This window comes from Sciurus carolinensis, chromosome 16 (assembly GCF_902686445.1).
Source record: "Sciurus carolinensis chromosome 16, mSciCar1.2, whole genome shotgun sequence".
Taxonomy (NCBI): Eukaryota; Metazoa; Chordata; class Mammalia; order Rodentia; family Sciuridae; genus Sciurus; species Sciurus carolinensis.
In genome coordinates this window covers 66,411,792-66,424,479 of record NC_062228.1, presented here as the reverse complement: position 1 = coordinate 66,424,479, position 12,688 = coordinate 66,411,792, and the positions used below count along the sequence as shown (strand labels likewise).

At 53.0% G+C, this 12,688-nt stretch overlaps 1 protein-coding gene across 1 annotated transcript; it reads left to right on the top strand.

Annotated features, from left to right (window-relative positions):
* Positions 1-6,761: 6,761 nt before the first annotated feature.
* Trim28 (tripartite motif containing 28) lies at positions 6,762-12,577 on the top strand. Its single transcript, XM_047528321.1, has 17 exons — positions 6,762-7,398; positions 7,674-7,786; positions 7,976-8,108; positions 9,405-9,540; positions 9,623-9,739; positions 9,813-9,927; positions 10,003-10,149; positions 10,239-10,353; positions 10,442-10,548; positions 10,631-10,667; positions 10,762-10,807; positions 10,887-11,139; positions 11,224-11,543; positions 11,625-11,748; positions 11,839-11,925; positions 12,012-12,149; positions 12,244-12,577. The coding sequence occupies exons 1-17, from the start codon at positions 7,071-7,073 to the stop codon at positions 12,418-12,420; spliced, it is 2,493 nt and encodes an 830-aa protein (XP_047384277.1). The 5' UTR covers positions 6,762-7,070; the 3' UTR covers positions 12,421-12,577.
* Positions 12,578-12,688: the final 111 nt, after the last annotated feature.

The window sequence follows — 12,688 nt, the reverse complement described above, 5'->3', positions numbered from 1 at the left end:
AGATGAGGTACAGTGCAGGCACTGCACAGAGCGCCTCCAGAGAGAACGGAGTGCTTTTCATGGAGTCCGGGGTTTCTAAGGGCTTTGGTTTCTTACGTTAGTGTCACATTCTCTCCCGAAGTGTTTTCTGACCCTTTTTAGGGGGCATTGGGGGTTGAACTCAGGGGCACTCGACCACTGAGCCAAGTTCCCAGCCCTATTTTGTATCTTATTTAGAGACAGGGTCTCACTGAGTTGCTTAGTGCCTCATTTCGCTGAGGCTGACTTTGAACTTGCAATCCTCCTGCCTCAGCCTCCTGAGTCCTTGGGATTACAGGCATGAGAACCACAGCTGACTTTTCTTACCCTTTGTATAGCCCTCAGCAAAATTTCCTTTGTAAGGGTTCAGATGACCTGGTCACAAGGGGAGGGTTGTGAGGACCTGTGGGTGGGTGTGACATGATCTCAGAAACAATGGTTTCCTTAAGGGGCTGTGATCAACTATTGCTGGGGGAGGTTTGGCATACCAGTTCCCATTTTCCAGATGTTTGTCTTTTTCGATAAAGTTCCCTGTGATTTCCCGTCCTGTGGCCTGTGAACCCTCTTTGATGTGTATGTCTGGTACTGCCTGTAGGACACCCTTCATTGTCCATCCCCTCCCCTACCCACCTGCTCAAGGCTAAGCCACCTACCTGCAGTACGGAGAAAAAATAATAAATACAGGAAAGAAAGTAGTTCATAGACCCAGGGTGGAACTGTAGCTCGATGATAGAACTTGCTTAGCATGGGCTGGGGAGATAGTTCAAGCACAGGGTCCTGGGTTTAATCCCCAGCACTGCAAAGAATTTGCTCAGCATATGCCCTGGGTTGCCCTGGGTTGATCACTAGCACTGCAAAGAAGGAAACAAAATTAACCTTTCCAAAAGGACCAGAAAACAACAACCCCCACCCCAAAGTCCAATAGAGACACAAAGCAAAGTAGTATTTGCCAGGGGTTAATGGGATTGCCGGGGTTAATGGGAGAGAGGAATGGGGAGTAAGTGCTGACAGATATGTGGGTTTCCTATTTTTTTATTTTTAGTTTCACATGGAAACAATACCTTTACTTTATTTATTTTTATATGGTGCTGACGATCAAACCCAGTGACTTACTTGTGCTAGGCAAGTGCTCCACCACTGAACCCCAGCCCCTGGGGTTTCCCTTTGGGATGATGAAACTATTTTAAAACTGGATAGAGTTGGTGGTGGCACAATATTGTGAATTTATTTATTTATTTATTTTTTAACCCACTCAGGGGCACTTAATCACTGAGCCACATCCTCTGCCCTTTTTATTTTTTATTTTAAGACAGGGCCTTGCTAAATTGCTGAGGCTGGCCTTGAACTTGCGATCCTCCAGCCCCAAGTTGCTGGGATTACAGGTGTGTGCCATCATGCCCAGCACAACACTGTGAATATATGAAATGCTACTAGCTGTATACTTTAATTATTTTGGTACCAGGAATCAAACCCAGGGACGCTTAACCACTGAGCGATATTCCAGCCCCTTATTATTGTTTGAGATAGAATCTCACTAAATTGCTTAGGACCTTGCTGAATTGCTGAGACTGACTTTGAACTTGTGATCCTCCTGCTTCAGCCTCTGGAACTGCTGGGATTATAGGCATGTGCCACTGGATCACACTAGATGTAGACTTTAAAATGACTAAAATGAGCTAGGTATGGTGGCACATACCTGTAATCCCAGTGATTCGGGAGGTTGAGATGGGAGAATTGCTAGTTCCAGGCCAGCTTCATCAATTTTGCAAGGCCAACAGGGCCCACTTTATGCTTATTTTGCTGCTCTGCCATGGCAACTTATTTTTAAAATGGACATGTTTCTTTCTCTCCCCCTTTCCCTAATCTCTCCCCCTCCCTAATTTTAGAGGAAACAGAGTTACCTTCTTCCCCATTTTAGGCAGATTTATCTGTCTCTGAGTACACTCCCACCATAGGAACAAAGTAATCCAGACTTTGGGGATGGTACTAGATCATCTCAGAAATGACTGTCTTCCAAATTAAGTTAATTACAACTCCAGACAGAGAACATGTGAAATGTAGCCTTTGAATCGCCTCTTTAAAAGCCCCTGTTCCTGATGATGGGCAGAATCACAACCTCTGGGACAGGAGTCCCGTGTTTCTCCTTTGCTAGCAAAGCAATAGACTTTTTTTCCTTTCTCTCAAAATCATGTCCTCGTCACTGAATTGGCATCTGGGACAAGGCTGAGCTTTCGGCAATAGAACCCTGTCTCAAAAAATAAAAAGGACTCAATAGCTCAATAGTAGGCAGCCTTGGGTTCAATCCCCAGTACCAGAAACAAACAAACAAAACCAAGGTAGCACAAACAAAATCACCAAAGAACACCCCCCCTTGAAAAACAAACAAACAAAACAAAACCCACCCCCAAATCAAAAACATCTAGAATAATATTTGGCCAGACACTTGGGGACTGTGGCCTAGTGGAATTGACACACACAATTAGCCATCACAAGGAAATTCCCTTTCTAGGTATAAACCCAGAGAGGTGCCTGCAAGGGTGTGCTTGTCTGGTAGGGCTGTATGTCACAGTATCACAGAAGCAGGTGCAGGGAGTGGCTGCCTGGGGTCATCACTGGCAAGGAGTCCACCAGGAAGGCCTGTGAGGGAACCTCCCGGGCAGGTGGCAGGAGGTAGCCTAAGTGATGGCCATTCAGAGGTTTCCATGCATCAGTCCTGCTAGAGGACTCTCAGAAGTTCAGAAAGGAAGGATGAGGAAAAGAAGGCAGTAGGGACAGGACAGGCAATTAAGGAAAGAAGATGGCATGATGAAGTACAGGCTTAGGTACTTAGGTACAGGTAGAGCACAGGCTTAGAAAGCACTAGGCCCTGGGTCAGTCCCCAGCACCAAAACAGCAAGAACCCCACCTGAAACCAAACAAAAAGAAAAACCAAGGGACAGTAACAATAACAACAACAGTGAATTCTTAAAAAATGAAAAGAAAAAAAAAAAAAAGAAAGAAAAGAATTCACAGGGGTATCTCTAGAATAGGCTAATCCAGAGAGACAGAAAGATGATTAATGGGTGTCAGTGACCGGGAGAGGAGGGTGTGAGTTTCCTAGAGTTCTCAAAACAAAGTACTACAAACTGAGTTTTTAAAACAACAGAAATTTATTCTCTGAGTTCCACAGGCCAGATATCCAAACTGTGGCTTTTGTTAGTTGGTTTCTTCTGGAATTTATGAGGGAAGTTCTGTTCCATGCCCATCTGCTGGTTTCTGGTCACTCTTGGCAATCCTTTGTCTACAAATACCTAATTCCAACCTCGGTCCTCCCCACCTTTTCTTTTCAGTACTGGGTACTGGGAATTGAACACAGGGTTGCTCTACCAGAGCTATATCCCCAGCTCTTTTTTTTTTTTTTTTTTTTTTTGGTGCTGGGGATTGGACCCATGACCTTGTGCTTACAAAGCAAGCACTCTACTGACTGAGCTATCTCTCCAGCCCCTCCCCAGCTCTTTATTATTAGTTATTTTTGTACTGGGATTGAACCCAGTACATCCTGGGTTCAATCCAGGATGAACTACATCCTGTCCTTTTTATTTTGACACAGGGTCTAAATTGCTTAGGCTGGCCTTGAATTTGCCATCCTCTTGCCTCATCCTCCCAAGTAGCTGGGATGATTACAAGGCGTGGGCCACCATGCCCAAGATTCTGCCTCTTCTTCTTCTTTTTTTTTTCTTTCCAGTGCTGGGGATTGAACCCAGGACCTTGTGCTTGTGAGGCAGGCAATTTACCAACTGAGCTACATCCCAAGCCCTGCCTCTCTTTTTACACGTGTTTTCCCTGTGTACACATCTCTTCTTCTTCTTCTTTTTTTTTTTTTTTTTTTCTTTTTTTGGTACCAGGGATTAAACCCAGGGTGCTTAACCACTGAGCCACATCCCCAGTCCTATTTGTATTTTATTTAGAGACAGGGTCTCACTGAGTTGCTTAGGTCCTTGCTAAGTTGCCAAGGCTGGCTTTGAACTCACAATTCTCCTACCTGAGCCTCTAAGCTGCTGGGATTACAGTCCTATGCCACTGTGCCTGCACATCTCTTCTTATAAAGGCACTAGCCATATTGGATTAAGTTTTACTGTATTCCACCAGGCATAGTGACGCAAGCCTGTAATCCCAGCGCTCGGGAGGCTGAGGCAGGAGGATTGCAAAATCAAAGCCAGCTTCAGCAACTCAGCGAAACCTTGTCTCTAAATAAAACATAAAAAGGGCTGGGGATGTGGCACTGTGTTAAGTGCCCGTGTTCAATTCCAGGTACTTAAAAAAAAAAAATTTCGTTTACTCCAGTATGACCTCATCATAACTTTATTAAACTGCAATGGTCCTATTTCTAAATAAACTTATACTCACAGGTACTTTAAAATATCTTTTGGGGGGTTACAAGTAAGCACACAATAGGGGCATAGTGGGTTAAATGATATGCCCCAAGATGATATGCCTGCCTGTGACTGTAAACTTCTTTAGAAAGGAGCTTTGTAGATAAAATTAAACATATCAACAATGAGGTCACTTTATCCACATAGGTCCCAAATCCAATGATGAGTGTCCGTGTAAAAGACACATTCAGTGATGCAGTCACAAGACCTCCTTAGCATGGGTTTGAGGGTGCCACCTAAGGGTGGGAGGGAGAACCAGACACAGGTGTGGCCTCAGGGGAAGGAAGAGGGTGAGGTGGGCAGGTTTCCCGCTGGGGTGGTGAGCAGTCATCAGCTGCCTTGGGTGCAGTCTGAGCAGTCCCTGCACACTTTTCCCCTCCAAGCCCTGTCTACCAGGTTGTTCCTAGTGGATCGAGAAGTGAGTCCTAGAGGGTTGTGAAGGAGTATGAAGGACTAGGCCTTGGTTCCCTGGGGACAGAGCCAAGGCATACTCGTGTCCTGTCATGTGCTTCTGGACTTCTGACTGGCTGGCTCCTCAGAGAGAACCGAGTGAAGGCCTAGCCCTATTTGGATATCCCCTGGGCTATTCCTGGGTCTGCCTGCTCTCCCTTCCTCCTGGCACTTTCCAAAGCCTCACTTTTCCCACCTGTAAGATAGGGAGACAGCAGCCTGGTGCCTGGTGGTGAGAGGATGCTCCAGGGCCTGCTACTGACGCTGTATGTCACCAGCTTATGTGGTTGCCCCACACTGGGGATGAAGATTTTGGACCTAAGCAGAGGAATGGGGGGCTCTGCCAGGGTTCAGAGGAAGGCCTGTAAACATACGGTCAACATAGGGTGCCAGGGAACCCAACCTCCCTCTAGGACCTGCTGGTACAGCCTCCTCTGGGCAACTCGTACCACCTCACTTCACTGTTTAAACTTTACCAGTTGCTTATAAGCTATTCTGCCTCAACGCCTGTGCATTCGTTTTTGCCTGTTCTTGCAGTGCAGGGAGCAGCTCCTAGGTCAGCAACTACCATCAATCGTCCTCCCCCCCCCCCCTTTTTTTTTTCTTTTTGCTACAGTGTTTGGCTGGGTTGCTCAGGTTGGCCTGGAATTTAGGATGCTCCTGCCTCAGCCGCCCGAGTGTCTGGAGGGTCCAAGTCGCCAGCCAGGGTCCAGGCCAGGCCGCAGCAGGGGCGGTCGGGCAGCCCAGGAGGGCCGGAACAAAGGCAGGGGCGGGGACAAGCCCGCGGCCCCCAACCCCGCTGCGACAGAGGCCACGCCCGCTCGGCGGCCGGCCGGGAGAGCTTGGCCCAGCGCTATGCAGAGAGCCGGCCCACGCCAGCCGTTTTTTTCGTGCTGCGTCCCCGCAGGGGTGCCCCCTCCTGGGGTCCTGCTTCTCCCCAGATAGCTTTCGCTGCACGCCCGCGCCTTGGCCCGGAATCCTCCTCCCCAGACCCTGCTCCCCCTGATCCTTTTTCTCTCAAAAGACATTCTCCACACAGAACCTGATTCTCTCTCCGCCTTTTTCTTTTGGTTCTGTTTAGGCTGAGCCACATACCCAATCTTTTTACATTTTATTTTTTAGACAGGGTCTTTCTGAGTTGCTTAGGGCCTCCCTAAGTTGTTGAGGCTGGCTTTGAACCCACGATCCTCCTGCCTAAGCCTCCCCAGCCGCTGGGATTACATTCTGCGCCATCGCGCCCGGTCCTCGCCCCACTTGAGGGGTTCAGTTTGCCCACCTGGAAAAAAAAGGACAGCTGGACAGTTAAAACATGGGGAGTCCCTGGGGGTAGGGCGGGACCTGACGAAGTGGCTGCTCCGCGGTTTCTGGTGGCCTGTGTTTGACTTCTGCGAGTTTCGTGTTTTCAAAGTTCAACCACACAGAGGTTACGATCGCCTCCGCCTCCAGACACAACCAGAACCCCTCCACCTGGGCCACACCCACTGCACACGGGGCCCTCCCCCTCTCCGGAAGTAATGGGGACCCAGCGGCAGACGTCTCACCGCCGGCCGAAGGGCGGGGATTGAGGTGGAGGTACGCTTTGCCCATGCGCGTGAGCGCACCCGCCTGCCCGGGCGCGCTCGGTGGGGGCGTGGAGCTGGGCAAAAATCACGCTCCAGTAACGGTGCGGACTCCCGGCTCGCGAATTCAGTTGCGGCGGTGACGTCACAGGGACCACGCCCCCTGCAGGTCGTGCCGAGGTGGGGTTGGCCGTGGTGGACGGGCCCCGCGCGGGCGCGTGCGTACTCGCGGGCTTGCCCGCGGCGCCCGGCTTCGGCCCCGCCCCCGGGCGTTCGGCGCTCACGGCGCGTGCGCATCGGCGTCGGCGCCAGTTATTTCTGTCCCGCCCCCAGGCCGCGGCTCTTTCTGCGAGCGGGCGCGCGGTCGAGCGGTTGTACGTGGGGCTTGTGGCGCGTGTCTCGGTGGTGGCTGAGGAGAAGGCCCGGGTGGCGCCGTCGGGAGGCGATCGGGCAGCAGCCAACCCTGCCTCAGCAGCGTCCCGCACGCGGCAGGCAGCAGCCCAGGAGACGCGTGGCGGCGCTCGGCCTCGCGGCGGCGGCGGCGGCCCAGCCGTTGGCGGCGAGTGGGTCTGCGCCTGCGCGGCGGGCCCCGCGCCCCTCCTCCCCCCTGGGTGCCCCCGGCGGCGTGTGAATGGCGGCCTCGGCGGCGGCGGCCTCGGCGGCGGCGGCCTCGGCTGCCTCAGGCAGCCCTGGCCCAGGCGAAGGCTCGGCGGGCGGCGAGAAGCGCTCCTCCACCTCTTCGGCCGCGGCCTCGGCTTCTGCGTCGTCGCCCGCGGGGGGCGGTGGCGAGGCTCTGGAGCTGCTGGAGCACTGCGGCGTGTGCCGGGAACGCCTGCGACCGGAGAGGGAGCCGCGACTGCTGCCCTGCCTGCACTCGGCCTGTAGTGCCTGCCTCGGGCCCGCCGCGCCCGCCGCCCCCAACAGCTCGGGGGACGGCGGCGCGGCGGGCGACGGCGCCGGTGAGTACGGGTGGCGGGCGCCCCTCCCCCTCCCGCAGCCCCGATCCGGACTCGGCGCAGAGACCCGGACTGCGCCTGTGCGGGAGCTCGGGGGCCGGCGGGGCTTGGCCGGGGCGGGTTCTGGGCCCTGCGTGGGAAGAGTGGGCCCCGAGAGGGGCGTCGGGCCGAAGTTGGAGGCAGTCTGGGTCCGGGCGTGGAGGATCTGCTTCCGCTGGAGAATGGGTATGCAGCTCGGGTGTGAGCGGGCATCGCTCTCAAACCCCTGCCTCTCCTAGTGGTGGACTGTCCCGTGTGCAAGCAACAATGCTTCTCCAAAGACATCGTGGAGAACTACTTCATGCGGGATAGTGGCAGCAAGTCTTCCTCCGACGCCCAGGATGCGAACCAGGTGCGTTCTGCTTTAGAGGAACTTAGCACCAGCTCCAGTTGTTACTTTCTAGGTAACACACCATCTCTCTGGGCGGGTGGTCTAGCTTGGGGTATAGACCCACCATAGTCTCGGGCTGTATTTCCTGGGAGGTAAATCTGGACCTACCAGATTTTCCTGCTTTCTCTGACCCTGCCTTTTCCTTGACAGTGCTGCACCAGCTGTGAGGATAATGCCCCAGCCACCAGCTATTGTGTGGAGTGCTCGGAGCCACTATGTGAGACATGTGTGGAGGCTCACCAGCGGGTGAAGTACACCAAGGACCACACTGTGCGCTCCACTGGTACGTGATGGGGTTGCTGCTGGAGCTTCCCTGTGTCTTCAGTTGCTTATAATGCTGGTTTTTATTTGGTGGATGGGTATTTAGGGGTGGTACTACCTGAAAGGTCTGAGGGCAGAACTCAGAAATAGGAAAGCCTAGGCTCTGGTTTGCAGTCTCTCCGGGGACCCAGGGGGAAGGAAAAAGGCCATGACCAGGGGAGGCATAGGGACCTTTAACATGCTACAGGGGTACAGAGGATTCAAGAAGATCATCTTGGAGACACCCAGCGTGAGAGAGGGCCCTGGTTGGTGAAGGGCTGTATATATGCAGTTAGGAAAAAACAAGATGTGAGGGTCTTTCTAGATTTGGAATTCCTGGCATTTGGTCTTAGACTGAACTGGGGTTTCTAGGATGAGCTTTTTGACAAGTTTCGAGGGTTTTGGACCATCATTGATGGTGAGTCAGCTGTTGAGGCCTGACCTAAACACCTCAGTTAGGTATTTGTAAGCTTTTCTGATGTGGGTTTGGTTTAGGAAGGGGTTTGTGTGATAGTGGAGATTGGTAGCCGTGAGGAATGGGCAAGGATCTGCAGAGGTCACAGGTTTCAGGTTCCTGGCCAATGTTGAGGGTACATGGAGTGGGCTGCATAGAAGCCCAGTACTGGTTGATCTCTGCTTGTGTGCCACATAATTTGGGCTTGGGTATTGCATGATTTAGACTTGGTCAGTATTGGCAGAACTTGATTCTTGTTAGGAGGAAAGAGACTGATATGCTTGGTAATTTTTCAACTGGGGAGACTGGTGTGGGTTATTGATGTGTTGGTTTTTAGTGGTATTACTCTGAGCACCAGGACTCTTGACGCAAAGAGGGGACCTGTTAACATTTTGAGAGTTACCAGTTTAAAATTTTATCTCCTAGTTTGAAAAGGTTCAGCTGAGCTTCTTATTAGTTCTTCATTTATAAGGAATTTTTTTGTTAGGAAAGAGAGAAGACTACAGTGAAAGAGAAAGGTAGCCAATTGGGAGATGGTTTGTAGGTAGGCAGAATACTGAGACGGGTTTCCAGGAGAAAGAATAATGAGTTCTCTTGATAGGCTGTCATCTTTAACATTTTTATTGCCACTCATGGAAGCTGATAGAATTGTTTTTTCTTGAATAGATTGGAGAGATTGTTTTGGGAGCAAGTAGCAGCCACTGCCATGGGCCCTCTAGGTTTTCCCCGTAGACCAGGTAGATAGGAAATATCCCAAGCTCTGTCTGCTGGCCAAAACAGAAGTGGCCAAGAGTCGGGTCCAGCCTCATGGTTCTTACCTTTCAGGGCCAGCCAAGTCTCGAGATGGTGAACGCACTGTCTATTGCAATGTGCACAAGCATGAACCCCTTGTGCTGTTCTGTGAGAGCTGTGATACCCTCACCTGCCGGGACTGCCAGCTGAACGCCCACAAGGACCATCAGTGAGTCCCAGAGCACAGTGGGTGGGTGGATGCCACTTAACCTTGGGCTCAGCATGCAGGTAAAGCTCTCTTCTGCTTTCAGGTACCAGTTTCTGGAGGATGCAGTGAGGAACCAGCGTAAGCTCCTGGCCTCATTGGTGAAGCGCCTTGGGGACAAACATGCCACACTGCAGAAGAGCACCAAGGAGGTTCGCAGCTCGTAAGTGTGGATGCGAGGGGTGTGGGGAACCCTGGGTAAGACAAACCCCAGCCTGACCTACTGCGTCTCCTAGGATCCGCCAGGTATCTGATGTGCAGAAGCGCGTGCAGGTGGATGTCAAGATGGCCATCCTGCAGATCATGAAGGAGCTGAACAAGCGTGGCCGTGTGCTGGTCAATGATGCCCAGGTAAACCTTGTGCAGGTGGAGGACTAACTGGTACCCACTGCTTTCCTTGCTGACCTTGTTCCCTTTGACCTGCAGAAAGTGACTGAAGGGCAGCAGGAGCGTCTGGAGCGGCAGCACTGGACCATGACCAAGATCCAGAAGCATCAGGAGCATATCCTGCGCTTTGCCTCTTGGGCTTTGGAGAGTGACAACAACACAGCTCTGCTGCTTTCTAAGAAGCTGGTGTGTGGCGGTGGGCTTCAGTTGGGTGAACCCTTGTACCCTGGGGCTCTATTCGTTTTCTAGTGTTAATATCCCACTTGTCCCACCAGATCTATTTCCAGCTGCACCGAGCCCTCAAGATGATTGTGGATCCTGTGGAGCCACATGGTGAGATGAAGTTTCAGTGGGACCTCAACGCCTGGACCAAGAGTGCTGAGGCATTCGGTGGGTCCCAATTTTTGCCCTTGTTCTACTTTGGTGCCACTCTAGGGACTGCACCTACTTAGCACTTAAGCTTTTCTCTCTTTTTCAGGCAAGATTGTGGCGGAGCGTCCTGGTAGCAACTCCACGGGCCCTGCGCCCATGGCTCCTCCAAGAGCCCCAGGGCCTCTGAGCAAACAAGGATCTGGTAGCAGTCAGGTGAGCGGGGAGAGGACCCAGGGAGGGGCAGGGCACAGGGTCTAGTTGGGACTGAAGTCTACGTGCTCTGTTCTGTTTGCAGCCAATGGAGGTACAGGAAGGTTATGGCTTTGGGTCAGGTGAGTGGGTCTTTCTGGGGGCGGGGTAAGAGGACCCCAGTTAATGCCCTGTGTCTACCCCACCCTGTCATCTCCATATTTGTCTTCTTAATAGATGATCCCTATTCAAGTGCAGAACCACATGTGTCAGGCATGAAACGGTGAGTGGCAGTTCTTGGTGGGGTAGTGTTGGGTGAGGGATAGGGACAAGTGGGTGCTTAAGTCAAGGTCTACTTACAGGTCCCGCTCAGGTGAGGGTGAGGTGAGCGGTCTCATGCGGAAGGTGCCACGGGTGAGCCTTGAGCGCCTGGACCTGGACCTTACAGCTGATAGCCAGCCGCCCGTCTTCAAAGTCTTTCCAGGCAGCACCACTGAGGACTACAACCTCATAGTTATTGAGCGTGGTGCTGCTGCAGCAGCTGCTGGTCAGCCAGGGAACGTGCCCCCGGGAGCCCCTGGTGCGCCACCCTTGCCTGGCATGGCCATTGTCAAGGTGAGCTTGTCCCAAGGGACCATTGGAAGGTGGCATTTGTCACAGGGGTCTGGAGTCTTGTTAACACCCTTCACTGCCTTGCAGGAGGAAGAGACAGAGGCCGCCATTGGAGCCCCTTCTGCTGCCACTGAGGGCCCTGAGACCAAGCCTGTGCTGATGGCTCTGGCTGAGGGCTCTGGCACTGAGGGTCCCCGCTTGGCCTCACCTAGTGGCAGCACCAGCTCAGGCCTGGAGGTGGTGGCTCCAGAGGGCACTTCAGCCCCAGCTGGTGGCCCAGGTACCCTGGATGACAGTGCCACCATTTGCCGTGTATGCCAGAAGCCAGGTGACTTGGTCATGTGCAACCAGTGTGAGTTTTGCTTCCACCTGGACTGCCACCTGCCTGCCCTGCAGGATGTACCAGGGTGTGTATGAGTCCGTGGGGTCTGGGCAGTGCGTGTAGGGCTGGGCAGGTTCCTGTGCATTCCCTCCCTTTTTTACCCTAGGGAGGAGTGGAGCTGCTCCCTCTGCCATGTACTCCCTGACCTGAAGGAGGAAGATGGCAGCCTTAGCCTGGATGGTGCCGACAACACTGGTGTGGTGGCTAAGCTCTCACCAGCCAACCAGAGGGTAAGGGCTGAACTGCTCAGATGTGGTTGGCACAGTGGGTTTGACTTTGCTATGTTCTATATAGCTCTGACATTTCTTATGCCATCTTAGAAATGTGAGCGTGTCCTGCTGGCCCTGTTCTGCCACGAACCCTGCCGCCCCCTGCACCAGCTGGCTACCGACTCTACTTTCTCCCTGGTATGTTGTTTCCTAGAGTCCAAGAGTACAGAGGTAGAGGATACTGGATCTTGACTCTCAAGGTGTATGTTGTCTCTTGCCTACAGGAGCAACCTGGTGGCACCCTGGACCTGACCTTGATCCGTGCTCGTCTCCAGGAGAAATTGTCACCCCCTTACAGCTCCCCACAAGAGTTTGCCCAGGATGTGGGCCGCATGTTCAAGCAGTTCAACAAGTTGACTGAGGTGAGCCTATAGAATGAGGGTGAGGGTGTGGGGGTAGGGAAGTGGGAGAAGGAAGCCAGTGCCCACCCACCGACTGCACCCTTGCCTGTCCCAGGACAAGGCGGATGTTCAGTCCATCATCGGCCTGCAGCGCTTCTTCGAGACGCGCATGAACGAGGCCTTCGGTGACACCAAGTTTTCTGCTGTGCTGGTGGAGCCCCCGCCGCTGAGCCTGCCTAGTGCTGGCCTAAGTTCCCAGGAGCTGTCTGGAGGCCCTGGTGATGGCCCCTGAAGCTGGGGCCCTTACGGTCTGGCAGCCCAGCTTTGTCCTGTCATCCCATCCCCACCCCAACCCTGGTGGCCTAACTCCTATTCCCTGGTGGCCCCATCCCCAGTCCCTCACAAAATGGTTTTTACTTCTGTGGATTTAATAAAAATTTCACCAGTTCCTCAGGCCTTGGCTGGTTGGGGGCTATGGTCCTGGGGCCTGTTCTCTGCCTGCTTGTATTCCTTACCTCCATCAAGCACTAAGCACTGTTGGCCCCCAGAGCCCTTTTTCT

Excerpts from the sequence above, each read along its gene's own strand:
- Trim28 (XM_047528321.1), top strand. The coding sequence starts at position 7,071 with ATGGCGGCCTCGGCGGCGGCGGCCTCGGCGGCGGCGGCCTCGGCTGCC. Across the intron at positions 9,541-9,622 it reads AACGCCCACAAGGACCATCA|GTACCAGTTTCTGGAGGATG; the intron begins GTGAGTCCCAGA and ends TTCTGCTTTCAG. Across the intron at positions 10,150-10,238 it reads TGCTGCTTTCTAAGAAGCTG|ATCTATTTCCAGCTGCACCG; the intron begins GTGTGTGGCGGT and ends TTGTCCCACCAG.